Source organism: Drosophila guanche, unplaced genomic scaffold (genome assembly GCF_900245975.1).
Source record: "Drosophila guanche unplaced genomic scaffold, DGUA_6, whole genome shotgun sequence".
Lineage (NCBI taxonomy): Eukaryota > Metazoa > Arthropoda > Insecta > Diptera > Drosophilidae > Drosophila > Drosophila guanche.
This window is the reverse complement of record NW_022995746.1, coordinates 6,449,622-6,475,143: the sequence shown is the minus strand read 5'-3', so window position 1 is coordinate 6,475,143 and position 25,522 is coordinate 6,449,622. Positions and strand designations below refer to the sequence as shown.

The window sequence follows — 25,522 nt, the reverse complement described above, 5'->3', positions numbered from 1 at the left end:
ATAATTTTTTTCCTTTTTTTCGAAATTTAATATACACTTCCCCCTCTATTTGACTCTTTGCCTTTATTTTCCTCTTATTTACACGCAGCTCAAACAGAGCAAAAGTTATTCCCTCTCTCTCTCTTTGATTTTAAAATAAAAATTATACATTTAAGCGTTAAGTACAGTGTGGCACATAGTAGTAGAACGTGGAAAATTGTGGGTGAGAATCGAAATAAGCAATGGATTGGGATAATAAATGGAGAATTGTTGAATTCTTGATTATGTTTTGTATTAAGAATATTTTTGTCATGCAATTTAGATCGAATAACGAGACAAATAATTATGTGTTTATTTAGTATTTATTGTTATTACTTAATTAAAAAGAGAATTTACATGGATGTGAATTTTAGACTATCTATTAATTCCATTTATTATTTATTTCACTATTTATTTTTGTTTTTTTGCATTTTCCTTTCACCAAAAAATTTGCATAGAAGTGTTTTGAATCTGTAGAATATTTACTGGAATATTATCACTGAAATATGTTTTCATTTCGATTATTTGCTATCGTTTAGATTTCTTCATCAACGATCTTTAATCGTAAATGGCAAATAATTTAATCATAGTTTGCCATAGATTTCTGGGCATTCATTTACCTTACTTTTCTTCAAACTTTACCCTGTCACTTAGCTTATACTTTCGAAGCGCACTGTATACATACGTATTACATATTTTGTTATATGTACATATCTTTTTTTCAACCGCTTTTTGACGCGCTCGTGTGTGTGTGTAGCACATGCAATATTTACCCATTAAATTTGCCTTTAATTAAATGTGCCTCCCCCCCTGCCGATGCCCTGCTTCAGCTCCTCCTCACACACTGTTGTACCTTTTTTTTTGATGACTTTTTCGGAGCCGAAAAGGGTTATGGCGGACAGAGTAGGGGCCGACATTTCGTTTGTTGAAATAAAAATATTGTTAATTGCAATTTATTCACATGAACACCTCCACTGGGATCGAAACAGAAACGGAAATGGCAGCAGCAGTTGGAGTGGCAATGGGGCAAACGGCAGGAGTAATTTGCAGTCACATTCGATTTTAATATTTCATTATTTAATATTTTCCATGGCCGGAGGTAGGTGGGGGAAATCGAATGCATATGCATAATGAATAACTCATTTGGCAACGCAATGAAGAGACGACGACTCATGAATGCTGACTCTGCCTTTCCTCCCATTACTAATGTGAAATATGATTTGTGCAGAATGGATTTTAAATAAAGCTGGAATTATGTTGAACATTTTTTGAATATTTATAATATTTAATACATTCGATTTGAGGTGGTAAAATTGTAGAGGAGAGAGTTCTCAATTCTCTTCGTAGAAACTTTACTTGAATACTCCAAAACCAAACCAGTTTCTAGGGTACTCGACACCTCATCACTCAGCGCAAAGACCAACCGACTGACCCATGCTATTGTGGCATGGCTGGAGGGCACATAACCTGGTCTGCTCGTAGATTAGCAGGCGGAGCAGGTGAGTTTAATCCATAAAATGTGCGATTATTGCGTTTATGCGGCCCGGGGCGCATTCGATATAAAATATAAACAAACGTTAGAGAAATTACAAGCACAAAAGCCGAGCAAGGAGCTGCAAAGGACGACGTAACCTTACGCACACAATCACACATGCTTTGCTGCTCTTTCATGAGAGTCTTCCCTTATTTGACTATCGATTAAAGTTTGTGGTCCTTGTGCACACAGTCAGCCCGGGGGGTGCTCGAGTGCTAGAAATTTTACCAAAGAAAAGATTTTCGATTAATTTTAAATGTGACAGGACAAGCAGAAGGAATGGATGCCCGAGCAGGTTGGTAAAATGTAAATGGGAATGGCAGAGCAGACAACCCCTTGGAATGCAGAAATGCCAAAAGAAATTCCCTCTGCGCTTCGGTGCGTCCTACTCATAACGTGAGGATTATCCAATGGCAACCAGTCTGATGTCGGATGGCCGGATGCCCAGATGTTTGATGATGTCAACCCCCGTCCGGGGGATAATGAACTTTTTTTTTGGGCCAGTGTCTGAGGCGTGGTACACGGTCCACCCGCTGGGGCATCCACCTCAGCCGTCAATTAGCTCATTGTCATCGCAAAATGGCTGACAGCACTTCGGCAGAAGCGCACACGGGAGAGGAGAGGTTGTTGTGGAGGCAGCAGCATTGGGTGGCCCTTGGCCTCTGCAAATCCACAAGGAGCTTGCCAAGGTGTTAAGCCAGCTGAGCCAAGCGCCCACCTGGACCACACACACACCCTCGCCAGCGCTCCTGCGGGTTTTCGTAGTGCTCTTCGCTTATTAGCTCTGCCTCGAGCAGAATGCAGCTTCGAAGAGGTTCAACGCAAGAGTCTTAGGACCATAGCTTAGGACCATAACTTGATTAAATCACTTCCGGAATCACCAATAACTAGAAAAGTTTTATGTTAATGAACCACCAGTGAGTACTTTCCACACTACAATTGCATTGGTGGTTCGATTTATACCTACCAGATGCCCGAATTAGGGCAGGATTGGATAATTATTATAGCCGCCAGAATGAAAGAGTTCAGATTCAGGCTCGATCCCGTTAGCTCTAAAAGTATGTAAGAAAATCATGCAGCGCAAGCGAGACAAATATATAAACACTGTGTGTGTCGTGTACCAACCAAGCACCAACACTAACATAACAGTTCGTTGTGTTTTATCTAGATGTGCGCGCCTGGCTTAAGCACGAAGCCGCTAGAAGCTAGATTCGAAAATGAAAGCAAATTAAATGGCTAGAGCCGAAATATATCAACTAAAAATTAAGCTGAGTAAAAACCACAAAAAAACAATAAATGTGTGAATTTCGGACTTTATTATAGTAATTTGACCTCTTCCTCTTGACAGTTTTATTTTCATTTTATGAAATTATTATTAATATCTTAATGGTAAGTCGTAAATTATTAAAACATAACGAAAATGTTGCTCAAAATGTCGCTGGCACTCTTTTAAAGCTCATAAAATATATGTTCAAATTTTGTTAGCTGTTTCTAGCTAAAATGCCAGCGCTGGTCGTTGATCTGGCGGCAGCGAGTTCATATTTTGAGCCAGCTGCGTGTGTAGAGCCCCATGCCGTCTCTGTCTTCAGGAGTTGCGCCAGCCATTACCATTGCAGATTTTCTCCTACTCTTCCTCCTCCTCTGTGCTTTTGATGCGCTAAGCCGAAGCCCAGCAGAACAAAAGAGTCACCAGAGAGGGGTTGGTTCAAAGCAAGGAGAATTAACTTAGACCCAAACCATGTGTGGTGAATAAGTGATTGGTCCTCCACACAGCGGACAACATCACCTGCTAAGTAAATTCACCTTGGTTCAGAGGCAAGATTGAGGTGGAGTGACGGAGTCATAGCCCCTAATAATGTTAAATGAAATTAACAGCCAACAGAAGAGGAATGACTATGCTGGAGGGAGTGTATTGCAGCAGAGGTGTGCAGGCGGAGGCTACAGCGGCAGTTGTTAAAAAGCAAAGCAAATGTTATTGCCGAACAAACAGCAGTGAAACCCGAAATCCATTCAAATCGCACAATTAGTTTGCCTCTAATCCGAGCCACAAATAAGGTGCGGGAGTCGTGTGGCGTGGGGTTCCTTGTGTCCCTTTTGTTCGGCACACAAAACGCATGTGCCGCATGTAGGGGAATCCATAGAAGGAAGCTTCCATGTTCTATGCCTGCCCCGCCCGAAAAAGGTAGTCAAGGACTCTCGTCTCGTCTGGAAATATTTCCCATTCTGTTTCTTTTATATTTCAGGCTGCATACCAAGGGGGGGGGGGGGGGGGGGTTGGACAAAGGCGATAAGCAGGTGGATTGTACACTCGAAAAAGTTGCCTAAAAATTGGTGGAAATATTACTTAAATATGTATGGATACAAATATTATTCATTTTTTTGCTACAAAGAGTTTCATTTCTGATGAGTGCAGCGCCTGTACCTTTGGGGTTTTGACTTAGAAGACTAAAACATTGACTAGAAAACAATAATATAACTAGAACTAGAGCTGACTCCACTCCTCCTCAAACAGCAAGTTAAATTTAAAGTTAAAGATTATTTTAGCTAAAATTTGGATTCGTCTAAATTTTGATTCACAGAATATCGCTGGCACCCGCCTCATGCTGATGATGATGATGTTGGTGCTGCTGATGATGATGATGCTGATGCAGCTGCTCGACTAGCTCGGCTATGCCCTCCACACCAATGCTCAGCGAGGGCAGCGTCTTGTCCAGCACCAGCAGCGAGGGCGGCGTTGAACCCTTGGGCATGGCATCCCCGTCACCAATATGCTGGGAGAGCAGCGAGCAGGAGAGGCCGCCACCGAACGAGGACATGCCCAGGCCACTGCTCGAACCAATGCCATCCAGGCACAGCGATTGCAGCCCATTCGAGTCGCCGCTGCTGAGGTGTGGCGGCGCGTGACTCACATAGGGCGCGATATGTGGCAGCGACAGCGGCGACTGCTCCATGCTGAGTATGCAGTCCGCCTTGAAGCTGTCAATGGTGAACTGATCCACGCTGAGGAACTTCATCTCATCATAGGCAGAGGAGCCATCAGCCATGTCCAGATCCAGTGAGCAGGCAGCAAACTCCAGACCCTCATGCTGATCCTGCTGTTGTTGGGAATGCTGTTGGTGGTGGTGCTGTTGATGCTGCTGAGGCGGGTGCTGATGCTGCTGCTGTTGCTCGTTGTCCAGCTGTGGCTGCGTTTGCGTCTGCTGTTGCGGCGGATATGTGGACCACTCCATGGACAAGCCACTGCCACCACGTTCCAGGCCCAAGTGATCGATATTTAGATTGAGGAAAATATTGGGCGAAAGCCGTGACGGCGACAGAGCGCCCGTGCCATAGGGCGCCTTCAGCTCATTATCCAGCGAATTGGATGACTGCGGCGGTGTGTCCGGCAGCAGTGTGCCGCCAGCAACTAAACAGGCAGAAGGCAGCGATTAATAGCTGAAGGAGAGTCTGGTATATCCAGGATTTAATGCCCTTACCCAATGCGCTGTCCAATTGACCAAAAACCGCTGCACTATCATCGTAGGCCACATCCAGATCGAGTGCTCCCTCCTTGTAGTCGCCCAGGCTGCCGCCAATCTTCTCCTGCTTGCGCCACTTGGCACGACGATTCTGGAACCACACCTGGACACGCGCCTCCGTCAGATCAATGCGCACGGCGAGCTCCTCACGGAAGAAAACATCCGGATAGTGGGTGCGCTGAAAGGCGCGCTCCAGTTCCTGCAGTTGCAACGTATTGAAGGTGGTTCTAGGGAGAGATAAATGGGAGTTAGAGGAGAGGGAATCCCCAGGGAGAATGAGTGCTGTGCTGTACCTGTATCTCCTCTGCTTGCGCTTCATTGTGCCTTTGTCCATGCGAATCCTGAGTGGGTTCGGAATGTCCGCCGTGGTGTCGCCTTCAGGCTGCCTTCTGCCTGTGCCTGCCGTGTCCGCTGGCTATCGGTGCTCGGTCTTCAAGCGACTCTTGACATAGTCGCAATGTGTGTGTTTTTTTTTCTATTTTTTTTAACGATTTTCGTTGACACTTTGAGGGCTTCCTGTTCTACCTTTTGCCACGTCTCTCGCTCCCTCTCTCTCTCGCTTTTCCGCCTCAACAAATTCCGCAGCGGAAAACTGTACAACAACAATAACAGTAGAAGCTGATGATATCGCAGCAATCCACAAAATTAAGCTCAAGAATAATCCACAAGAAACGGAAGCTGCTGGTGGTGCTGTCTGCCTGCAGCTTCTCCTCCACTGCTTACAGTTTGAAGGAAGGCGGCTGTCAAACTGTGCGTGTGCGTGTCAAACTGTAGGGCGAGCGACGTTCTTACCACGACGACGCGCATTCAACTGAGCGGGATAGCCGGAGTAGTGTCCAATGCGTGCTGCTTGATGTCGGAGGGGAAGCCCTAAAAGTGGGGGCCCATACGCTTGTGCACCCTACGCCCCACGCGGACTGTGGCACCGTCTGACCCGTGGCAACCCGTGGTAACCCGTGGTAGTGCTCACAAGAAGTCGCGCTAGCTGGACCCAGGCACCTGCATAGACACAGTGAGAGCAGTTAGACATGGAGAGAGGGTGAGCTTATAGCTGTTGATGACGACACAAGCGGAACCCATAGGCTGCGTCTAGGAGCTGCTACAGGCGGGGGAATGGAAGGGTAAGTTTAGGGAAGGAAAAGAATGGTAATTTCTTGGACCTCTTGCTCTTCTCCGTCTCAAAGGCAACCAAAAAGATCCCTCAATGGACCGCGATCCCCCAATTTGAATGAAAAATTCACAGGGAAATCCAAGCCAAAAACTAGCCGCATGTAAACCCCCCACACTCGTATTTCGTAGCCATCCCCTGACAAGTGGTGTGTGGGGTGTAAACCACCGACCTTTCTGCCTTGTGGCTGTGTACATATGTCTGGGTCAGTGGGCTTCTCGCAGCCCACTCCACACACTCCCACACGCCACACCACTTGAGGCCTTAAAGCCATTTTGGTGATTGAATGGAGGGAGCCCCAGCAGTGGTGTATAAATAGCCAAAGGATTCAACCCCATCAGCCCCGGCTTGTCCATTGTTATGGGACTGTCAACAGTTGTGTGGTCATTGTTGCGACGTCCACCAGGTGACGGGACCATAATGGATGCGCCACACACACACACACACAAAAGGTAATCCGAGAGCCGGCACCGGCGTCTTCTAGCTTCATTGTCCAGTCGGGATATAAAAGCGAAGGGATTCCTGGTTGAGAGCAGCACAAGGAGTTTAGCTCTGCACAGGCACGGATCCAGGAGGATGCTCTGGGTGAGTTCGCGAGTCCAAGACATCTCAGCAGCTTGAGGCTTGAGGGATTGTTTGTCTTTCGTCAGTTTCCCGTTTCGATAGCGGCGCTGGCGCTGCTCTGCCTGGCCAGTGGTGGCAGTCGCTATGCCGGCGACAATGCTGGAGGCTATGAGGAGCTGGAGGAGCAGGAACAAGAGCAACCGGACCGCAGCACATCCAAGATGCTCAGCGCACTGTTTGGCACGCCACGTCCCACTGAGACAGCGATGGCCATGTCCCCACATCAGATGCAGCTGCCGGCAATGTACTACAATGACTTCTATGAGGATCTGCTGGCCACGAAGCGCAACGATGTCCATTCTGCCGGCTGCGATTGCAAAGTTACGGTTTGTTGAGTTGCCCAATCCATCAGCGGATAGTCACAGTCTCTCCCCACTCTAGAACGAACTCCTCGATCTGGGCACGCTGCACTTTCCGCGCTATCTGATGAATGCCGTTTGTGAGTCGCGTCCCGCACAGGATGCCAAGTGCACACACGGCGCCAACTGCAGGCCACTGGAGTACAAGGTGAAGGTGTTGACGCAGGGCACGGTGCCGGATCGTGCTGCTTCCTGGCTGAACAAGGAGATGACTGCCGCGCAGCTGTGGCAATTCAAGACGGTCACCGTCACCGCCGGTTGCTTCTGTGCCAAGTAAAGGATTGGATTGTGTAAGATGTGAGAGAATAGTCGTCTATTAATTAAAGCACGCCAAAAAGACGCCCAAATTGTGTTTATTGCTGGTTGGAGATTCGATATGAGCAAGAGTTTTTTATAGCTAAGGCACTTGCTTGAGTTTTTGTCGAGTTTCTATATGATATAGGGGCAAAAAGTGTGTCAGAAATGGTATAAAAGTAGTCAAAAACATGTGGAATGTGTTAGAGTAAGGTTTAAAGGGACATTCTATTCGAGTTTAGCTTCGTTTGAACTTTATAAAATACTTTTGTAGGACCATGGCAATCCCGAACGTCTTCACTGCGGTTTGGAGATTTAAAAGGTACAGAGATTTGTATAGCTATGTTCCATAAATAAGACATTTTCTGATGTTATCTAAGATATGTTTCTAACTGCATCGTTTCTATATGATAAAGGGTCAGAAAGGTGTATCAGAAATGGTCTAAAAATGCTCAAATAGCAAGTGGGATGTGGTAAAAGTAAGGTTTAATGGGAATCTACCAAAAATTAGCTTCGTTTGAACTTTATGGAATACTTTAACAGTGCCAAGGCGCTGTTCCTGAATCAAAATCTTGAGCTTATTCTCACTTGTCTTGTTTATGCTGAACAAACCTTTAACCAATCCTTTGGGAGTTTTCTATAAAACGTGAAAAATATTCGATGGGGAAATCTTTTCCCTCTCGTTTTGACAAATCTACTAAATAAATGGACGGCAATCGTTTACAGTTCTACCTGTAGTAGGTTGGAACAATTGGAATGCGATTTGTATGAGTTTCCTCGTTTTTAGCTAAGAGTGTGAAATGAGGTAAGAGCCCAGGGCCAGCAGCGTCATTAGCAGTGTTAATCCTAGGGTTTGTCGTTGTACAGAAGGAGCGCCACTCTGCAAGAAAGATGTGTCAATCAAAAGCACTACTTAACTCGGACTTCGGAGAGCTCCACTTACAATCACAAAGTAGTTGCAGCGATCGCCCGGGCAGCACTCATTGCACGCCCAATCCTCGTACCAGATGTGCGTGCAGTACAGCTGCATATAGCGCTTGCGCTTGGACTGACACTGCTCCTTGGTCATGCAGCGCTTCGACACGTAATATTGCTTCAGGGCGCCCTCGGAGAAGTAGGGCTGGCTGCCCCAGCGAATCTCTGTGCCGCAGACATTCTCAAAGGGTTCGCAGGTCTTGATCGTGTTGAGGCATTTTTCCGTATTGCCCGTTTGGTTGGAGCACACATAGCACTCCAGGCCAGACACAAACCTCACTAGATATTGTTTGTGGGGATTAATAAACATTATTGAGGTGTGGCCCGTAAAATGCTAAGCACTCACCTTGCGTGCACAGATACACAGCTGCTAGCGCCAGCACGGCAATCTCCCAGGATTTCATTGTGGTCCGTTATCCAATCTGAGTCGCAGTGGCGTGGATAAAGAGCAGCCGCAGATAACAAATGCGGTAAATAAAGATGAATAATTGACAAACAAAAAAACCACTCCCCAAAGCAACAAATAAGAAGACGCGTGTGTTTTACAACCCTAGCTGTTTGCGCTGTTTGGCTGTTTCGCAACACTGCATTGGTGAATAGTGCTGGCAATGACAAAATCAACATTACGCTAAAAAATTGCTAAATGTTTATATAAAACAAATGCAACTTATGACTTGTGTAACATATTGAGCGGTTGCATTTCTCTTAAGTACGAAAAATGCATATAAGTCCGTTAAATGTCGATGGTTTTGATTCCATATTTTCATGTTTAGGCATTTCTGACTGGAAAAAGCCAAAACCTGAGTATAAATACGCTAAACGGTCATCACCAATTCAGCGTTAACCGCGCAATTATTTTCTGTTTCTCAATACTCTGTTTGCTGCTACCACCCACCCGCCTGGACAGACCGACCAGACGACTCAGACACCACACAAAACATGGCCAGAAAGGATCAGGAAGCTGTGCAGCTGCCCAGGCCAGCGCTGCCCGTGGGATTTCGCCAATTTGCCACACAGGTGGCCGGACACACATTCGAGGCGACCAATGCCGCCGCCGTCGGCCTGCTGCAGGACTCTGTCGAGGGATGTGTGCTGAAGCCACTGGGCAAGCCCGAGTGTGAAGTGCGTGAGCTCAACTTTTATGAGTCATTGGCATCAGCAGCGGCGGCGGCGGTGTCAGCGGCGGGATCTACGACCGAAGCGAAAGCAGCGCCAGGTGATAATGACCTTGCCGCCCTCAGTCGTCACGTTCCGCGATTTTACGGCCATCTGAAACTGGTTGTGAATCAGCGCGAGCACACATTTGTCCGGCTGGAAGACCTCACGAGAGGCATGCAGCAGCCGTGCGTCATGGACGTAAAGATGGGTCGCCGCACCTGGGATCCACTGTCCTCGCCGCACAAGCGCCAGGTGGAGGAGCAAAAGTATGTGATATGCAAGCAGAAGCTTGGCCTCTGCCTGCCCGGTTTCCTGGTCTACCTCCCAGCAGAGGAGCCCGGCAAGACGGTGCTCATGCGGCACGGCAAGGACTATGGCAAGAGCCTGAATGTCGCTGGCTTTCGGCAAACCATGGGCATCTTCTTCAATGCCAGCACAAGTGACTCCAAGACACGAGCCGCTGGCACTGAGCTTCTGCTGCGTGAAGTGCTGCGACAGCTGCAGGAGATCCTCGCTTGGTTCAAGCGTCAGCGTTTGCTACACTTCTATGCCAGTTCCCTGCTCATTTGCTACGACTACGCAAGACTCAGCAGCGCAGCTAAGACTCAACCAATGCCACTGCTCAATGGGCATCATCATCAAAATGCTCAGTCCTGCGCCGATGATGCCTCTGAGTGGGTGCGCGTGCGCATGATTGACTTTGCTCATGTCTATCCAGCGGAGGATGGCCAACCCGATGAGAACTACATGTTCGGACTGCAGAGTCTCATTGAGGTGGTGGAATCCATACTCTACCGATAGCAACCAGAGACCAAGACCAAGGAACAATCAATCACTCCACCACAACACTTGTATTATTGCATAAGCCAAAAGATTAGGGATTGCGGGAAGGATGCGGAGAACCTCTAAGCTACTCCAAAACAGAAAACGTAGAATAAAACCCAATTTTGTACAATTTGTGTATATATTTTGCGTGTGTCCAATGATTGATCTCGTTTTCCCCCCCCCTTAGAGCATGTAATCCATTTCGTAACGTTCGTATTGATTCTTCGGATCGTTAGTGATCCGCGGATAACCAGCAATGAGCGCATCCTGCCCGCCAATGTACAGCGAATTGTAGATCTTCCAGTAGACATCGCGCACCTTGCGTGCGGGATGGAACAGGCCTTGGAGCGTGTACTGCAGTATCTTGATGGAGCCCAGCGACACGCGCAGTCCGTCCACAGAGTCCATGAAAGCCTGCACCAGATGCGGCGACGTCTCAAAGATATTCGGCCAGACATAGTTAAGCAGATGCGTCAGCGCATCCTCGCAGCCAAAGCCATAGACGCCGAGCGACATGTGCTTGATGGCCGAGCAGGCCGTTTGACGATGCACCAGATCGCGATCCATCAGAGCATCCTCCAGCAGGGGGCACACAGCGTAGATGTAATCCTTGCCCATCTCCCCAATGTACTCGAAGAGGAAGGCCAGCGATTTGAGCACACCATTCTGCACGTTCAGCTCGGGCACTCGATACTCGTTCATGAGGGCGGGCAGGACAGTGAAGGGGCGACAGGTCTCGGCCACAATGGCAATGGCCACCGTGGTGCACACACGATTCTGTCGCTCCTGCACCTTCAGATTGTTCAGCAGCGTGGCCAGCACATCGTGCGGTCCAATGGCCTTGGCAATGTAACCAAAAGTGTTGACTGTCGCCCGCCGAATGGCCTTCTTGTGGGCCTTGAGCAGCTCCAGCAGTTCGAAGCAGATGCGCATCCATTCGCGTGCAGACACATACTCGGGTCCACGATCCGCAATGCGTCCCACGAGGTCAATGCAATTCTCCTGCACTTTTTCGTGTCGATTCTTCAGAATGGGCGTCAGGCGAGGCAGGAGATCTTTGATGGGCGGCGTCATCTTGGTCATGCCAATGACATTCACAATGGCCTTGAGTGCGCCCAGGATGCTGCCCAACACCTCGGGATACTCCTCGCCCAAATACTCGTACAGCACAACACCGAGATGTCCCATCAGCTTCTCCTCCTGGCAGGTCTTCATCACGACGGCAATTCGCGAGATGAGATCCGCTGCCTGCTGGCGCACCTTTGCGGATTTGTTGTTCAAACGCCACAGAATGGTGCCGCAGATCTGTGGCAGATATGGTTTCACGCGCTTGCCCAACTGATTGACAATTGTGCCGAAGCCATTGAGCATGACCACATCCTCTGTGGTCTGCTCCTGGAAGGCGTACAGAATGCCATCGATGAGCTGCTCCTCGAGACGCGAGTCAATGTCCGCTGCACCCAGGTTGCCCATGATCTTCTCCACCGTTTCCATCACCATTTTGCGGTACTGTTCGTTCTCATCCTTGAGATCATCCACGACGCGATTGATGATCTCGGAGGCGCCCACTTTGTTGGCTATCTCAACGGTGGTGTCCACCAGCTGGCGATAGTTGCGCCTGTCCAATGCCATGCGATGATTCCAGAAGAACTTGAAAAAGTGCGGCAGAATCTCCTCCTTGATGTACTGCGGCTCCACGCCGTCCGTGGCGCAGCATTGCTTCACCACCTTAAGGACAATCTTCTTCATCTCCTCGTCGGGCGACTGGAACTCTCGTATGAGAATCAGCATCACCTCGCGGGTGTAATAGTTGGCATACTCAGCGTCCATGAGGGGAATTAGATAGCCAATGGCTTTGAGGAAGGCAGCCAATCCCTTGCCACGATGCGTGCGTATGCCCTTCCACAGCGGCTTCAGCACCGAATCGAATGACTCAATGCCGTACGGCGTGGCAGCCTCTGCGAGTGCCGCAATGGCCAGCGCCGTGATGGTGCGCACCTTCTGCTGCTCATCCACCAGCCCGTGCTCGATGATCTCAACGAGTGCTTTGAGATGCGGCAGGATGGCGCAGCCCATAAGGATAGCAATCTGCTGCACAATCTTGATGCCAGTGTGGCGTGCCTGCCAGGATTTCTTCGACTTGCAAACGGCCTTCAGGAAAGGCAACAGCGAGGGTATGCCCAGAGCCGAAGCGACCACCGCAAAGGCACGCGCTGTTGTGTTCCTCACGTACTCGTCAATGTTGTCAATGTCCGGACGCATCGTAGAGATCATGGTGGCCAGACCGGCAGCCTTGGCCAGGTTAGAGATGATCTCGCGACCCTCAATGCGCGCATAATGATCCTCATCGATCAGCAGCGGCTCAATCACGACCAGAATCTTGTGCACATACGGACGCACCAGATCGTCCAGTTTGTAGAGCACGCGATCAATGACCTTCACCAGCAAGTGACGCTCCTGATCCTCCAGCGTAGGTGACATGAGCAGCGGCAAGATCTGATTGAAGAGCGGCCCCGCACCGAACTCACGCGCCTTGTCCGTGATCTGGCGCAGCGCAGACTTGCGCATGGGCGGCGACCCGTTCTTGATGGTCAGCAGCAGCTTCATGATCTTGCGCTCCTTCAGCTCCTCGGGCGACAGCGAATCTTCGTTGACGTCCACCAGCAGCTTGTCAAAATACTGCGCATCCTCGGGCTTCATGAAGGGCAGATTCTGTCCCTTTGGCTGATTGTCCATAAATTTGGCATTCTTATCCTCCACCTGAATGAAGAAGCCCGCCGGGGTGCCAGCGATGGGCGTGGGTGTGGCCATTAGCTTGCGGCCGGGCGTTCGCACTGGCACATAGCCCGCAGGTGGCGGCAGAATCTTGTAGCCGGGCGGGAACATCTGATCGAGCTCCTCGTCGGTGTAGGGTCTGTTCCGCTCATCGATTTCCTTCTCCCAGCGATAGGCCTGCAGCTGCTCGGGCGTCATGGCAGCCAGCGCACCTGGAGTGGGCGTGGCCATGGCCATGGCTTTGACTCCAATGGGCGTGCTGCCTCCTGGCGTAAGCATGGGTGTGGCATGTCCGGGCGTTGCATGCGGTGTCATGCTGGGCGTCATATTCGGTGTCATGGCGCTGGCATTTGTTGGCGTTATGGCGGGCGTCGCATTCGAAGGGGTTTCGTCCCATCTGGAGCGACGCTTCGAGGCCCCTGGAGTAGACTCAATGGAGATGCTCTCCCCACCAGCGCCGCTGCCCGTGCGATCTGGTTTCGGGGTCTCTGCCCAGCCACTGTGTCCCGGCGTCTCGCGCTCTGTCTTTGGCGTCTCATCCCAGCGATTGCGTCGAGCCGACTTCTCATGGCCAGGTGTCTCATGTCCCGGGGTCATAGCATGTGCCGGTGTGGCATCCCAGATACGTGTGCCCAGTCCCGGTGTGGCGCCGGGCGTCTCGCTGCCCTTGTGCCCAGGAGTCTCATCCCAGCGATGGTCTCCGGGTGTTTTCTGCAAGGGAAAAGGGAATAAAAAGTGCTCTAAAAGTTCCCTAGTGCCAGATATACTCACATCCTCCCAGGTGGGTGTTGCTGCGCTGCTTGGTGTCGCCGCCACCTTGGCTGGTATGAAGCTATCGCTGACCGTTTGATCCCAGCGGCCACGCTTCCGGGAGCTGCTATCCTTAGAGGAGTTGTCGCCGTTGGATGATGACGCTGATGAGGAATTTTTCACCAGCGTACCATCCTTGGACTTCTCCATGATGCGGCGCCGCAGCTCGGTCTCCTCGCCCTTGAGCATCTGCTCCCGCATGATGTCCGTGTAGGTGCGGGAGCCCACATCCGGCGTCTTGCCGCCATCGGCAAAGGGATCGGCACGCTCGGGTGAGATGATAATGCGACGCCGCTTCTGCCTGTACTCATCCTCGCGATCGGCAATGGTAGGTTGCCGTCGATCTGCAAAAGGATCCACATCCTCCTTGCCCTGGGTAACATCCTTCAGCACGGAAATGGGTGCCGTGTATGTGGTGCGTTTCTGTGGCACTGGAAAGCCATCGTCTTCGTCCTCATCGCCCTCGTCATTGGCGGCGATGGATGTGTTGTAGCCCTCATAGCGGCCCTTGCCCTTGGCGGCCTCCTCGTCATACAAATCGGTGTCGAAGAATCCACCGCTGTCCAACAATCCCACACCCTCCGCTGCCGCTGTGGTCTTGGCCAGCTCCGTTTTCTTCTCCTGTATAACAGTGATCTGGGCCTCGATGTCTGAAATGGGTCACAACAAATTTTGATGAAATAATTGATTTTCGTAAGGGGGTGAGGGCAGGCCAACCAAACCGGGTGCACTTTTCTGGGCCGTTTTAGGGGCTCTGCATGCCGAATTCTAGTGTTCCCATCATCTAGGACCTGCAGTATAGCTAATTAGTTGGTTTATTTGCCTCACCTTCATGTGTTCGCGGAATATTTTCCATTTTTATCAACAAATTGTAAAGACGCGTACATGCAGGGGTGAAGATTTATCGAAATTTGCCGATAGACCATAAATTAGTGATGAAAGAACAAATTTAACCCACTTAATTATTCGTTTTGTGAATTGCCCTGTGCTAAAATTGGCTAAAAGTTATCTGTCCGGGATCGAAAACCATTTTACATGATTTTGATATTCGGTTCAACAATAGTAGATAGTTAAGTCTTTCAGAACTAGAGATATAATTTTAGCCTATAGAAAAAACAATTCTCTGCAATCTAGACTATTCTTATGGACTCTTTTTATTGGATTGCTTTTAAAAGAATTTTTAAACAAAACCGGTCTCGGCAAGGGAAATTGTTTTGATAAAATTCCCTTCCACAATGAAAAAGAGCTAAAATCATATGCCGATACATCGATAGCTTTAGAATTTTGTTATCAATATTTTTTTACGCTCACCCACACTAGTCGGCGGCACGTGTTTTATTGTTGTTATTCGCATTTACGCTGCTGCTTAAAATGTTTGCTAAAAAACCGAAAATGGGCGTGGAAGTAGACCCACAAGTGGAGGCCACACCACAGACGATACAGGCACGGCTGATATCCGACACAGGCGAGGAGGCTGGACCACCCATAGACCTGCCAGCGGGCATTACGACGCAACAATTGGGACTCATCTGCAATGCGCTGCTGAAGAACGAGGAGGCGACACCGTATCTGTTCTTTGTGGGCGAGGATGAGATCAAGAAGAGCCTCGAGGACACCCTCGACCTGGGCACAGTGGACACAGAGAACGTTATTGACATTGTCTATCAGCCACAGGCCGTGTTCAAGGTTCGTCCGGTCACGCGATGCACCAGCTCCATGCCCGGCCATGCCGAGGCAGTGGTTTCGCTCAACTTCAGTCCGGATGGCAAGCATTTGGCCAGCGGCAGCGGTGACACTACAGTCCGTCTGTGGGATCTGACAACAGAGACGCCACACTTCACGTGCAGCGGCCACAAGCAGTGGGTGCTGTGCGTGGCCTGGGCACCGGATGGCAAGCGCTTGGCCAGTGCCTGCAAGGCCGGGAAAATCATCATCTGGGATCCGGAGACGGGCCAGCAGGTGGGGCGCACTCTGACAGGCCACAGAAAGCACATCAACTGCCTCAGCTGGGAGCCATTCCATCAGAATCCCGAATGCCGCAAGCTCGCATCCGCCAGCAGTGACGGCGACTGCCGCATTTGGGATGTCAAGCTGGGCTCGTGTCTGCTCAACATTGCCGGGCACACAAATGCCGTGACTGCGGTGCGCTGGGGCGGCGCTGGCCTCATCTACACCTCGTCCAAAGATCGAAGCATTAAGATGTGGCGTGCAGCCGATGGCATTTTGTGCCGCACCTTTACTGGTCATGCCCATTGGGTGAACAATATTGCACTCAGCACGGACTATGTACTGCGCACGGGACCGTTCCATCCGGTCAAGGATCGGACCAAGTCCTATCTCAGCATGACACGTAAGAAAAATTCTTTGCTGACACGTTTCTGTTCTTGTTTCTATGGAATTTCTTTCATTTCCAGCTGAGGAACTGCAGGCCTCGGCTCTGCAACGCTTCCAAGCAGTGTGTCCCGATGAAGTGGAGTCTCTGGTGTCCTGCTCGGATGACAACACGCTCTATCTGTGGCGCAACAATGGAAACAAGTGCGTGGAGCGCATGACGGGCCATCAGAATGTTGTCAACGATGTCAAGTTCTCGCCGGACGTGAAGCTCATTGCTTCGGCCTCCTTCGACAAGTCGGTGCGATTGTGGCGTGCCTCCGATGGTCAGTACGTGGCCACATTCCGCGGTCATGTGCAGGCTGTCTACACCTTAGCCTGGTCTGCGGACTCGCGTCTAATATGCTCCGGCAGCAAGGATTCCACACTGAAAGGTAGGGCAGTCCTAAGAGTGGGTTTGTCTTTGGATTTTCATGTTTTCTTTCCTTGCAGTTTGGAGCATACAATCGAAAAAGCTGGCACAGGAGCTGCCTGGACATGCGGATGAGGTATTTGGCGTGGACTGGGCGCCCGATGGCTCACGCGTGGCCTCTGGCGGCAAGGACAAAGTGATCAAGCTGTAAGTTTGGGAAGAAAAATCTTTGATAACATTCAACAAATTCTTTTTAATTGCAACTTGCAGATGGGCCTACTAGGAGCAGCCGCCTCTGTTGTACATTGTAAGAAACTACTTGGTTGGAGAGAAGTAAAATAAAGCTAAGATCCTGAGTAATTTTTCTCCTCTAAATGCTCTGCTGTTGCAGCGTCTTCAGTGTCTGCTTGTAGCGATCTTCAAAGGCGTGCGCATTGCTAAAGTAAGTTGCTGGCACTGCCGATTCCGATTGCAGCGCACGCTCCGCCGCCACAAAACCCGCGGCAACGCACTCGTCCAGAATGCGGCCCTGCAGCAGCGCAGTAATGAAGCCAGCACAAAAGCTATCGCCAGCGCCCGAAACATTCACGATGTGGGGCACTATGGGTGCGGCATAGAAGCGTGTGATGTGTGGCGGCACCTGGGACGTTGTGGCATCGAGCAGGCAGCTCGCATTCGTGGCGGCATCCGAGCGAAAGCTGAGCAGCACGCCATGATCTCCCAGCGTGGCAATGATGCAGTTGAAACGAGATTCAATCTTTTGCAGCAGTTGCTTGGTCTGCTGCAGCAGCTGCACACGATCCACCTTGGTGTCGGGCTGCCAGTCGACCGTTTGTCCCGTGATTGCCTCCACAATGGTCTTCAGTTCGTGCAGATTTGGCTTGATCAAGCGAATGTGCTGAGTGAGATCTGCTGATAGATGGAAGGGCTTGCCGGCAATGAACATATCCGTGGGCTCAAAGAACACAGGCAGCTGATACTTCTGCGCCTGCCGCAACGTACACTCCATGGCCTGCTCCGATATGTTGCTGTCCATAATGATCAGCGGTGCATCGCGAAAGAGATGCTGGTGCGCTTGCAGCGTCTCTGGGGTGATGGAGCACTGATGGATCTCCATGTTGCCCAGAATCAGTTTGCAGTCGCCGAACTTGTCAAAGATCAGCGAGCACAGGGACGTCGCCTGACTCTCATCCTGAATCATGCCACGCTGCAGCGTCTTGGGCATCAGTTGGAGCAGCGTTTGGCCCATCTGGTCCTTGCCCACAGCGGATATCAGATTCACATCGCCGTAGAGCTTGTAGATGCCTTCGGCTATGTTGCGTCCAACGCCGCCAGCCGCTTGCTTGGCCACCGCCGAGTACGTGGCTCCATCCAGTTTCATGTCCCGCTTCTGATCATCCACCGTGAAGGAGAGATCCAGTATGGAGGCGCCCACAACTAGGGGTTTCTTGAGGTGTTCCTTGCCCTCGCTCTGCTTTCTGGCTGGACCGCCCGCCAAGGCTGCTGCAATTTGTGCCGCCACTTTGGCGTTGTTCTTGATTAGCGCAATGTTTGCCTGCAGACTGCTGCCTTGGGTGATCTTTGCTATGGCTGCCAGCAGGAACGGAGTCACTTCCTTGCCCGAGACGCCCTGAGACAGCGCTTGAACGACAGCTGCCTTGATGGCAGCCTCCATTTGGCCCTTGTCCGCCGCAAATTCCTCGGGTATGGGCACTCCGATGAGCACGCCCGACGTCAGCTTGAGTTCACGCCAGGAACGCAGCAGATCGGCGGCCTCCTTGGGTGTGGCCAGATCGTAGGCAGCCCTGCAGCCACTGTCGCGGGTGTAAAAGTCCGGAAAGACACCGCCGGGACTGTCGTAGCTGGCCACGCACACGCCCTGAGTTTCCAGGTACTCGAGGGTACGCGGAATGTCCAGTATGGACTTGACGCCGCTGCAGACCACAGCCACCGGCGTGCGTCCCAGTTCGGTGAGATCCGCTGAGACATCCATGGAGACGTGGCCCTCACGATGGACGCCGCCAATGCCACCGGTGGCAAACACCTTGATGCCCACACGATGAGCGACAATCATTGTGGCAGCCACCGTTGTGCCGCCGCTTTGTCCCTTGGCCACAACATACGGCAAGTCGCGGCGCGAGCACTTGATAACCTCATTCCGCGGTTTCTTGGCAAGTGCCGTGAGTTCCTCCTTGGTCAGGCCCACCCTGATGCAGCCGTCAATAATGCCGATAGTCGCGGGAATGGCTCCGTGTTGGCGCACCTGTTCCTCCACCTGCAGCGCCGTTGTCACGTTCTCTGGCATTGGCATCCCATGTGTTATGATCGTCGATTCCAGTGCCACCACTGGCTGCTCATGCCGCATGGCATACTGTATCTCTGGATGCACCAAAATGTGCTGGTAATGCTTGGTACGAACGAATTTGACGGCGGGGCGAACATATCTTCGTAAAAACATTGCAAAACAAACAAATAAAATACACCTGACCCGGAAAACAAAAGCAACAACCGGCACTTAGTGTGACCATGTGCTACAATTGCGGTGTGTTCCAGTATTTTCTGCTGAAAAGTAACTTTATAATGGGGTACATTTGTGGTTTGTGGCTGTCGTCACTATATTTCGAACTTGCGCGAATGTCTTAAAAAAGTTAGAGCTTAAAATGGATTTCCACGATTGCACCTTTGATATAAAGTTCTTTGGTTTTACTGCTGAGCAGATGACAACTATGCGTAAGTACCAATTTATATGCAAGTTATCTCTCAGGCCATTCCTTTTCTCTCCACAAAAACAGGCGAGCGTGAGGTGAAGAATATGATTGGCCAGGCTGTCGAAAACATCATTAAAAAGATAGAAACGCCGGCCACTTCGAAACTGCTGGGCGCCCAAAAGGACGAAGTGATACGTCGCATAAAGAATTCCACCATGAAAAACATGAAACCCGTTCGGGAGCTGGACAAAAAATTCCTTCGCGTTCCGCCGCATGTCCTGCTAGGGCAGGACTTTCACTTGGAGCAACAATACACTCCTCTAGATGAGGAGAAAAAGAACGCACAGCTGAAGGAGCTAGAGCTGCGGTTTCGTGAGGTAAGAATTGCAATCTCTAATTTGAATGCCTAAAATCAATGCCAAATAATTTCAGAAATTAGTCACGCTGGCCAAAAAAGAAGCGGAGGCCAATCAATATGAATCGGTGGCCAATATTTTGCAGCAGGAGACGATTGAGCACAAGAAGATCTATGAAGGTGTTCCTTCTATAAATGGCTACAAGCTGACTTAATTTGCAACTCGAGTGACCACCATTCCGAAGTGACCTTGATATTTGATGTCCCATATCCTTGTAATATAACATACACCCTAGATTGAACTTATAAATTGTAAAAAACAATAATAGGAATTTAAATTAAAGAATTTTTATGAAGACTGTAGAGAGTTCCCCGGCGCGTGCATTGGTCACCTCCTGGGTTAGGCACACCCTGATGCAGCCATCAACAATGCCGATGGTCGCGGGGATGGCTCCGGTTGGGTCGTTGCCACGAATTTTTCGGCGGGGAGAATATATCTTGGTAAAAACATTGCAGAACAAACCAAAAAGTACATCTGACGTGAAGTCTAACGAAAACTGCCGAGTAGTGTGACCATGTGCTTCAATTAAGGTGTTATCTAGTAGTTTCTGTGAAAATCACTTTTCCTATAGGGTATTTTTTAGCTTCGTGAATCTCGTCACACTATTACGAATATGCGCGAATGTCTTTGAAAAAATTAATTATTTTTTATTTGTTTCTCAAATTATAATTGAATGCCAAGCCAAATTAATTAAAATGCGTTTCCACGATAGCATCTACGATCTAAAGTTCTTCAACTACACTGCTGAGCAGATATCGGCTGAACGTAAGTACCAATTTATATGCTAGTCGTGTTTGGCGTCACTCAGGCCGTTCCTTTTCCCTTCATAAAAACAGGCGAGCGTCTGGTGCAGAACATGGTTGGCAAAGCTATTGAAAATGCCATTCAAAAGATAGAAACACCGGCCACCTCTATACTGCTCGGCGCCCAAAAGGACGAAGTGGTACGCCTCGTGGAGGAGTCCGCCCTGAAGAACATGAAATCCCTACGGGAGCTGGACAAAAAATACTTTCGTGTTCCGCCGCATGTGCTGCTGGTGCCGGACTTTCACTTGGAGCATCAATACACTGCTCTAGATGAGGAGAAAAAGAACGCGCAGCTGAAGCAGCTAAAGGTGCTCTTTCGCGAGGTAAGAATTGGAATCTCTAATTTGAATGCCTAAAATCAATGCCAAATGATTTTAGAACCTAATCACGCTGGCCAAGCTAGAGGCAGAGGCTAAACACTACGAATCGGTGGTCAAAATTGTGCAGCAGGAGACGAATATGCAAAAGAAGGTCTATGAGGATTGTGCCTCCATAAATGCCTACAAGCTGGCCAAATTCGCCACTCGAGTGGCCACCATTCCGAATTGATTCTGAAATTTGATATACCATTTTCCCTGTAATTTCTCTTTTACATTCACACTTGATTGTATGAATTTTAAATAACAACCATAGGTATAGAAATAGATGAATGTTTTGCCACAGGGAGAATTGTCATGAGTTGTGGCTTTCATTTTGTACAGACTTTAATTTTTGCGCAACTATGCAAGAGGCAAGCGGCATGTGGCAGTGCTCCGCTGCGTCAGTCTGAGAGTTCGTTCTGTTCTGTTGCTGCTGTCGCTGCAAGTGACAGAAGTTCGCCAGCTATTTTCGACACACAATCATTCGGGAGAGTGTTCCCATCCCATCCCATGCACACAGTTCAACAGCCGCTTTGGCAGCCACACGCCGAGCCATTTGCCGCATAAACTAAAACATCGGCCCACCGGCACCAGCCCCAGCCCCAGCCCCGTTCCCGCTCTGTGTGTGTGTCGGAGGAAATGTTGAAGCTATTTATACATTTTGGGGGTACATTTTTCTTGTTTTCCTCTTCGCGAAAAAAACAAAATATGCAAAAGAAAAGACGAGACCTGCAAATCTTATGGCGCGATATTAATAAAAGCAGCGCTGCCGATGGTTGCTGCTGCTGCTTCGTGGTGGATCTTCTGACTGTTGCCTGGCTGCTGCCTGCATTCGTGATTTTGCCCCGTGGAGTTGCACATTGTCGCTGTATCTGTGGTCCCAAACGAGGTACGTTCTACGCCATTTTATGTAATATATCTAAATACATTTAACCCTTTACGTTTAGTTTATTATCGCCATGAATGTGGAGAAATTGAAGCGCCTGCAGTCCCAGGTGCGCATCGGTGGCAAGGGCACACCGAGGCGCAAGAAGAAGGTCATGCACCAGACGGCCGCAACCGATGACAAGAAGCTGCAGAGCTCGCTGAAGAAGCTCTCGGTGAGCACCATACCCGGCATCGAGGAGGTCAACATCATCAAGGACGATCTGACCGTGATTCACTTCAATAATCCCAAGGCCCAGGCCTCACTCTCGGCCAACACGTTCGCCGTCACCGGCCATGGCGAGACGAAGAAGGTTGTCGAAATGCTGCCAGATATTCTGCCACAACTCGGCCAGGAGACGGTCGTCCAATTGCGCATGTATGCCAATGCCATGTCGAATAATGCCAAGCCAGAGGCAGCAGCCACAGGTGAAGGCAAACCCAACACCGCTGAAGATGATGATGATGTGCCCTTGCTGGTGGAAGACTTTGATGAGGTGGCCAAGCTAGAAGCCAACAAGCAGGAGCAGCAGCAGCAGCAGGGCAAGAAGCCAGCACAGGAGAACACACCAAAGGACAAGCAGGAGGGCAAGCCGCAGCAGCAGCAGCCCAAGAAGGAGGATCGTAAGAAGCAAACGGAACAGAAACAACAGAAACCAGCGGAGGAAGCCAAGCCCAAGGAAAAGCAAGACAACAAGAAGGCAGCAGGCAAGGGACAGGCACAGACGCAGGCGCAGGCCCAAGCACAGGCGCATCCACAGGATAAAGATGTAAAGAAAAACGAGCCACAGACCAACAAGGAGAAACCCAACAAGAACAAAGCGGAGGCTAAGCAACAGACAGCCGCTGCACCACCGAAGGATAAGCCACAGTCTGTGGAGGTCGCAGCCGCTAAGCAGGAGCCCCCGAAGCCAGTGGTGGAGCAGAAAATTGAGCAACCAAAGCCAATTGAACAGAAGATTGAGCAGCCCAAGCAGAAGGAGCAAAAGGTAGAGCAGCCCAAGCAGCAGGAACCAAAGAGCGAGCAGCCCAAGCCAACAGAGCAAAAGGTGGAGCCGCCCAAGCCAACAGAGCAGAAAGTAGAAGCTAAGCCGGCAGCCGCAGCTCCACCATCAACGGCTCCTACAGGGGCATGGGGCAAGTCACAGTCACCAACCTCTGGTCAAACTTTGGCACAGATTGTGGCCGCTGAGCCGCCAAAGCAAACGTCTCCAGCAGTCGAAGCCGCTCCAAAGATCGAAGAGAAGAAAGAGCCACAAAAGAGCGAGCCAGCACCCGCTCCCTTGCAGCAGGCGGTGCCCGTGCCAGTGCCAGTCAAAGTGGAGCCAATTGTAGCTGCTCCGCCTGTCGCAACTTTGGACACCGATAAGAAACCAGAGACCAAGCAGCCCAGTCCTCAGAAGAGCGCACCCAAGACGCCAGAAAGTGCAGCAAAGAGTGCACCCGAGCAAAAGCAGAAGCAGGCCAGTCCACCAAAGAGCGCAGCAGAGAAGCAGCCCAAGCAGGCAGCACAGCCACAGAAGCAAAAGACGCCTCCGCCAGCAAAACAAGTGACGCCACCCGCAGAAGCCAAGTCTGCCACGGATGTGGTCAAGGCCAAGGCTGCCGAGCCACTGGCAGCTGCACCAGCAGCCCCCGCCATTGTACAACCCGTAGTGGCAGTCGAGAAAAAACCAGAGCTACCAAAGGATGCACCAAAGGCAGCCTCGCCAAAGCAAAAGACACCACCACCAACCAAGCAAGTGACACCACCCGCTGAGCAGAAGGCCCCAGCTGCACAAGCTGCGGTGGCTGTACCTGCACCAACTCCTGCAGCTGCCACTCCTGCAGCTCCTATAGCTCCTGCACCAGCTCCGGTTGCTGTTCCTGTAGCTGTTCCTGCAGCAGCTCCTGCCGTGGCTCCTCCAACGCCAGAGGCTCCCTCGCCTATGGTGCCAGCTACTCCACCATCGACTCCCTCTTCAGCTCCAGCATCGGCAGCAGCTGTTACTCCTCCATCGCCGGCCTCCACAGTCACGCCACCGTCGCCTGTTGCAGCTACGGCCCCACCATCGCCGGTTGCAGCTACTCCGCCACAGAAACAGCAAGGAGCAGCAGCAGCATCAGCCAATGGCAAGAAGCAGGAAGCCGCCCAAAAGGCAAAACAACAACCAGCCAAGGCTGGCCAGCCGCAGGCACAGATTCAAGGACAGCAATCTCAAGGCCAGGCACAGTGTCAGAAGCAGGCAGCAAACAACAAACCACAGCAACAACAGCAACAGCAGCAGCAAAAGCAGGCAGCAGCCAAGCCCACTGTGGCGCCCAAACCAGCACAGACCCCCGGAAAGCCAGCTGCACAGAAAACTGCCAGCCCGCCCAACCAACAGCAGCAGGGCAAAGGTAACAAAGCGTCGCCTCCCAAGCAGGCAGCACCGAATGCAGCCCAGCAACAGAAACCAAACAACAATGCGCCCGCAAAGGCTGCACCGTCGCCAAAGGCCTCCGCCTCTCAGAAAGCTGCCACCCCGAAGGCTGGTACCCCGTCCGCACCAGCTGCAGCTGCTCCCGCACCTGGTGGCTCCAATTAGTGCATCATTCTCGCTTTTTTTCAATCGGCTCCCTTGCATTTTGAATTTACCGAGCATTTTTCAGACACGATTAGAACAGTTATCAGTTATCGATATACCAAGAACAACAGCTAATGCATCCCTGGTACTAACAATTTCATTTATTTTTGTGCAATTACATTTTCAATAAAAACAATTACAATCACAAACAACAAGCAAGGAAGCCACGACCTAGTTTGGCTTGGCATGGCTCGAGGTCGAGGGCTTCTCCTCCACCGCCGCCTCCTTCTGAGGATTGAGCTTCAACATGGCGTAGTTCAAAGCCGTGGCGAAGCCCAGCCAGGCCACATACGGGACAAAGAGCAATCCAGCGACTTTGTTGACACGGTAGAAGAGTATGCCACAAGCGCTGGCAGTGGTCGTCAGAGCGATGATATCAATGAGCCCCTGAAGCATGAAAAGGATTAGCGATAAAACAACCTCAAAATTATAATTGTGATGACACTTACGCCCTTGATGTTGTGCTGGCCAAAGAAGATCGGCGTCCAGGCCCAGTTCAGGGCCAACTGTGTGCCATAGGCAATTAGAGGCAGGCGCGCCTCCTCGCCACCAAATCCGCCGCCATCGCGCCACACCAGGTAGGAGCCATAGCCCATGCCAGCGTACAACGATGTCCACATTGGGGCAAACACCCAGTTGGGTGGTTTAAACGACGGAAAGTTCAGGTTTGCATACCAATTCTTGAGATTCCTCCGGGTTAGCTGGCCATTAACAATTCCACCCAGATTCGGCAGGATGACGGCTCCAGCGATTTTAAGAATCTTCCCAGCGACTGCTTCTTGATTATCGGCCATATCCAAAGAGTTTACGAAATGCGAATGATACGCAGTAGCGGCACCAAAAGCGCTTGGAGTTGTTTGCCGGTGATTTCATTTGCACACTTGTATGTGCATGTCTATGTA

The 25,522-nt window shown here is 50.5% G+C and overlaps 11 protein-coding genes across 14 annotated transcripts; 6 read left to right on the top strand and 5 right to left on the bottom strand.

Annotated features, from left to right (window-relative positions):
• Nucleotides 1-1,111: 1,111 nt before the first annotated feature.
• Nucleotides 1,112-23,129, top strand: LOC117582284 (inositol hexakisphosphate kinase 3). Of its 2 annotated transcripts, none has more exons than XM_034269921.1 (2): nt 1,112-1,117; nt 9,701-10,603. In XM_034269921.1, the coding sequence occupies exon 2, from the start codon at nt 9,823-9,825 to the stop codon at nt 10,447-10,449; it is 627 nt and encodes a 208-aa protein (XP_034125812.1). In that variant the 5' UTR covers nt 1,112-1,117; nt 9,701-9,822; the 3' UTR covers nt 10,450-10,603. The 2 variants fall into 2 exon arrangements, with proteins under 2 accessions (XP_034125812.1, XP_034125811.1); XM_034269920.1 differs by lacking the exon at nt 1,112-1,117 and adding an exon at nt 23,111-23,129 and having other exon boundaries at nt 9,351-10,471.
• LOC117582283 (homeobox protein orthopedia) lies at nt 3,862-6,623 on the bottom strand. The gene is made up of 3 exons (XM_034269917.1): nt 5,364-6,623; nt 5,029-5,297; nt 3,862-4,958 (listed from the first exon to the last, which is right to left on the bottom strand). Exons 1-3 carry the CDS (start codon nt 5,402-5,404, stop codon nt 4,126-4,128), a joined length of 1,143 nt encoding a protein of 380 aa, XP_034125808.1. The 5' UTR covers nt 5,405-6,623; the 3' UTR covers nt 3,862-4,125.
• Nucleotides 6,641-7,558, top strand: LOC117582285. Its single transcript, XM_034269922.1, has 3 exons — nt 6,641-6,823; nt 6,889-7,188; nt 7,244-7,558. The coding sequence occupies exons 1-3, from the start codon at nt 6,815-6,817 to the stop codon at nt 7,496-7,498; spliced, it is 564 nt and encodes a 187-aa protein (XP_034125813.1). The 5' UTR covers nt 6,641-6,814; the 3' UTR covers nt 7,499-7,558.
• On the bottom strand, nt 7,985-9,043 carry LOC117582289. The gene is made up of 3 exons (XM_034269926.1): nt 8,837-9,043; nt 8,459-8,769; nt 7,985-8,395 (listed from the first exon to the last, which is right to left on the bottom strand). Exons 1-3 carry the CDS (start codon nt 8,892-8,894, stop codon nt 8,303-8,305), a joined length of 462 nt encoding a protein of 153 aa, XP_034125817.1. The 5' UTR covers nt 8,895-9,043; the 3' UTR covers nt 7,985-8,302.
• Nucleotides 9,290-19,297, bottom strand: LOC117582278 (pseudouridine-metabolizing bifunctional protein C1861.05). The gene is made up of 2 exons (XM_034269909.1): nt 17,170-19,297; nt 9,290-9,306 (listed from the first exon to the last, which is right to left on the bottom strand). Exon 1 carries the CDS (start codon nt 19,257-19,259, stop codon nt 17,172-17,174), a length of 2,088 nt encoding a protein of 695 aa, XP_034125800.1. The 5' UTR covers nt 19,260-19,297; the 3' UTR covers nt 9,290-9,306; nt 17,170-17,171.
• Nucleotides 10,599-15,020, bottom strand: LOC117582276 (splicing factor 3B subunit 1). The gene is made up of 3 exons (XM_034269904.1): nt 14,887-15,020; nt 14,020-14,708; nt 10,599-13,959 (listed from the first exon to the last, which is right to left on the bottom strand). The coding sequence occupies exons 1-3, from the start codon at nt 14,912-14,914 to the stop codon at nt 10,657-10,659; spliced, it is 4,020 nt and encodes a 1,339-aa protein (XP_034125795.1). The 5' UTR covers nt 14,915-15,020; the 3' UTR covers nt 10,599-10,656.
• On the top strand, nt 15,375-17,176 carry LOC117582280 (protein Notchless). Its single transcript, XM_034269912.1, has 4 exons — nt 15,375-16,408; nt 16,473-16,823; nt 16,882-17,008; nt 17,072-17,176. Exons 1-4 carry the CDS (start codon nt 15,430-15,432, stop codon nt 17,082-17,084), a joined length of 1,470 nt encoding a protein of 489 aa, XP_034125803.1. The 5' UTR covers nt 15,375-15,429; the 3' UTR covers nt 17,085-17,176.
• LOC117582288 lies at nt 19,390-20,169 on the top strand. Its single transcript, XM_034269925.1, has 3 exons — nt 19,390-19,531; nt 19,594-19,886; nt 19,942-20,169. Exons 1-3 carry the CDS (start codon nt 19,462-19,464, stop codon nt 20,077-20,079), a joined length of 501 nt encoding a protein of 166 aa, XP_034125816.1. The 5' UTR covers nt 19,390-19,461; the 3' UTR covers nt 20,080-20,169.
• On the top strand, nt 20,516-21,400 carry LOC117582287. Its single transcript, XM_034269924.1, has 3 exons — nt 20,516-20,690; nt 20,762-21,054; nt 21,110-21,400. The coding sequence occupies exons 1-3, from the start codon at nt 20,621-20,623 to the stop codon at nt 21,278-21,280; spliced, it is 534 nt and encodes a 177-aa protein (XP_034125815.1). The 5' UTR covers nt 20,516-20,620; the 3' UTR covers nt 21,281-21,400.
• LOC117582277 (pollen-specific leucine-rich repeat extensin-like protein 1) lies at nt 21,797-24,762 on the top strand. Of its 3 annotated transcripts, XM_034269908.1 has the most exons (3): nt 21,797-21,991; nt 22,037-23,005; nt 23,036-24,762. In XM_034269908.1, the coding sequence occupies exons 2-3, from the start codon at nt 22,050-22,052 to the stop codon at nt 24,579-24,581; spliced, it is 2,502 nt and encodes an 833-aa protein (XP_034125799.1). In that variant the 5' UTR covers nt 21,797-21,991; nt 22,037-22,049; the 3' UTR covers nt 24,582-24,762. The 3 variants fall into 3 exon arrangements, with proteins under 3 accessions (XP_034125799.1, XP_034125797.1, XP_034125798.1); XM_034269906.1 differs by having other exon boundaries at nt 22,037-24,762; XM_034269907.1 differs by having other exon boundaries at nt 21,798-21,979; nt 22,038-24,762.
• LOC117582286 (translocator protein) lies at nt 24,707-25,492 on the bottom strand. The gene is made up of 2 exons (XM_034269923.1): nt 25,070-25,492; nt 24,707-25,007 (listed from the first exon to the last, which is right to left on the bottom strand). The coding sequence occupies exons 1-2, from the start codon at nt 25,412-25,414 to the stop codon at nt 24,792-24,794; spliced, it is 561 nt and encodes a 186-aa protein (XP_034125814.1). The 5' UTR covers nt 25,415-25,492; the 3' UTR covers nt 24,707-24,791.
• Nucleotides 25,493-25,522: the final 30 nt, after the last annotated feature.

Bases quoted from the DNA above. Each gene is read 5' to 3' on its own strand.
- LOC117582286 (XM_034269923.1), bottom strand. From the start codon at position 25,414: ATGGCCGATAATCAAGAAGCAGTCGCTGGGAAGATTCTTAAAATCGCT. The intron at 25,008-25,069 runs GTAAGTGTCATC...TTCATGCTTCAG, and splicing joins GCCAGCACAACATCAAGGGC to GGGCTCATTGATATCATCGC.
- LOC117582280 (XM_034269912.1), top strand. From the start codon at position 15,430: ATGTTTGCTAAAAAACCGAAAATGGGCGTGGAAGTAGACCCACAAGTG. The intron at 16,409-16,472 runs GTAAGAAAAATT...TTTCATTTCCAG, and splicing joins GTCCTATCTCAGCATGACAC to CTGAGGAACTGCAGGCCTCG. The intron at 16,824-16,881 runs GTAGGGCAGTCC...CTTTCCTTGCAG, and splicing joins CAAGGATTCCACACTGAAAG to TTTGGAGCATACAATCGAAA.
- LOC117582288 (XM_034269925.1), top strand. From the start codon at position 19,462: ATGGATTTCCACGATTGCACCTTTGATATAAAGTTCTTTGGTTTTACT. The intron at 19,532-19,593 runs GTAAGTACCAAT...CCACAAAAACAG, and splicing joins TGAGCAGATGACAACTATGC to GCGAGCGTGAGGTGAAGAAT. The intron at 19,887-19,941 runs GTAAGAATTGCA...AAATAATTTCAG, and splicing joins TAGAGCTGCGGTTTCGTGAG to AAATTAGTCACGCTGGCCAA.
- LOC117582278 (XM_034269909.1), bottom strand. From the start codon at position 19,259: ATGTTTTTACGAAGATATGTTCGCCCCGCCGTCAAATTCGTTCGTACC.
- LOC117582284 (XM_034269920.1), top strand. From the start codon at position 9,430: ATGGCCAGAAAGGATCAGGAAGCTGTGCAGCTGCCCAGGCCAGCGCTG.
- LOC117582285 (XM_034269922.1), top strand. The intron at 7,189-7,243 runs GTTTGTTGAGTT...TCCCCACTCTAG, and splicing joins GCTGCGATTGCAAAGTTACG to AACGAACTCCTCGATCTGGG.
- LOC117582287 (XM_034269924.1), top strand. From the start codon at position 20,621: ATGCGTTTCCACGATAGCATCTACGATCTAAAGTTCTTCAACTACACT. The intron at 20,691-20,761 runs GTAAGTACCAAT...TCATAAAAACAG, and splicing joins TGAGCAGATATCGGCTGAAC to GCGAGCGTCTGGTGCAGAAC. The intron at 21,055-21,109 runs GTAAGAATTGGA...AAATGATTTTAG, and splicing joins TAAAGGTGCTCTTTCGCGAG to AACCTAATCACGCTGGCCAA.
- LOC117582277 (XM_034269906.1), top strand. From the start codon at position 22,050: ATGAATGTGGAGAAATTGAAGCGCCTGCAGTCCCAGGTGCGCATCGGT.
- LOC117582283 (XM_034269917.1), bottom strand. From the start codon at position 5,404: ATGGACAAAGGCACAATGAAGCGCAAGCAGAGGAGATACAG. The intron at 5,298-5,363 runs GTACAGCACAGC...ATCTCTCCCTAG, and splicing joins CGCAAGCAGAGGAGATACAG to AACCACCTTCAATACGTTGC. The intron at 4,959-5,028 runs GTAAGGGCATTA...CTGCCTGTTTAG, and splicing joins TCAATTGGACAGCGCATTGG to TTGCTGGCGGCACACTGCTG.
- LOC117582289 (XM_034269926.1), bottom strand. From the start codon at position 8,894: ATGAAATCCTGGGAGATTGCCGTGCTGGCGCTAGCAGCTGTGTATCTG. The intron at 8,770-8,836 runs GTGAGTGCTTAG...AACAATATCTAG, and splicing joins TGTGTATCTGTGCACGCAAG to TGAGGTTTGTGTCTGGCCTG. The intron at 8,396-8,458 runs GTAAGTGGAGCT...TCTTTCTTGCAG, and splicing joins GCTGCAACTACTTTGTGATT to AGTGGCGCTCCTTCTGTACA.
- LOC117582276 (XM_034269904.1), bottom strand. From the start codon at position 14,914: ATGGAAAATATTCCGCGAACACATGAAG. The intron at 14,709-14,886 runs GTGAGGCAAATA...GACCCATTTCAG, and splicing joins TATTCCGCGAACACATGAAG to ACATCGAGGCCCAGATCACT. The intron at 13,960-14,019 runs GTGAGTATATCT...TTTCCCTTGCAG, and splicing joins CAACACCCACCTGGGAGGAT to AAAACACCCGGAGACCATCG.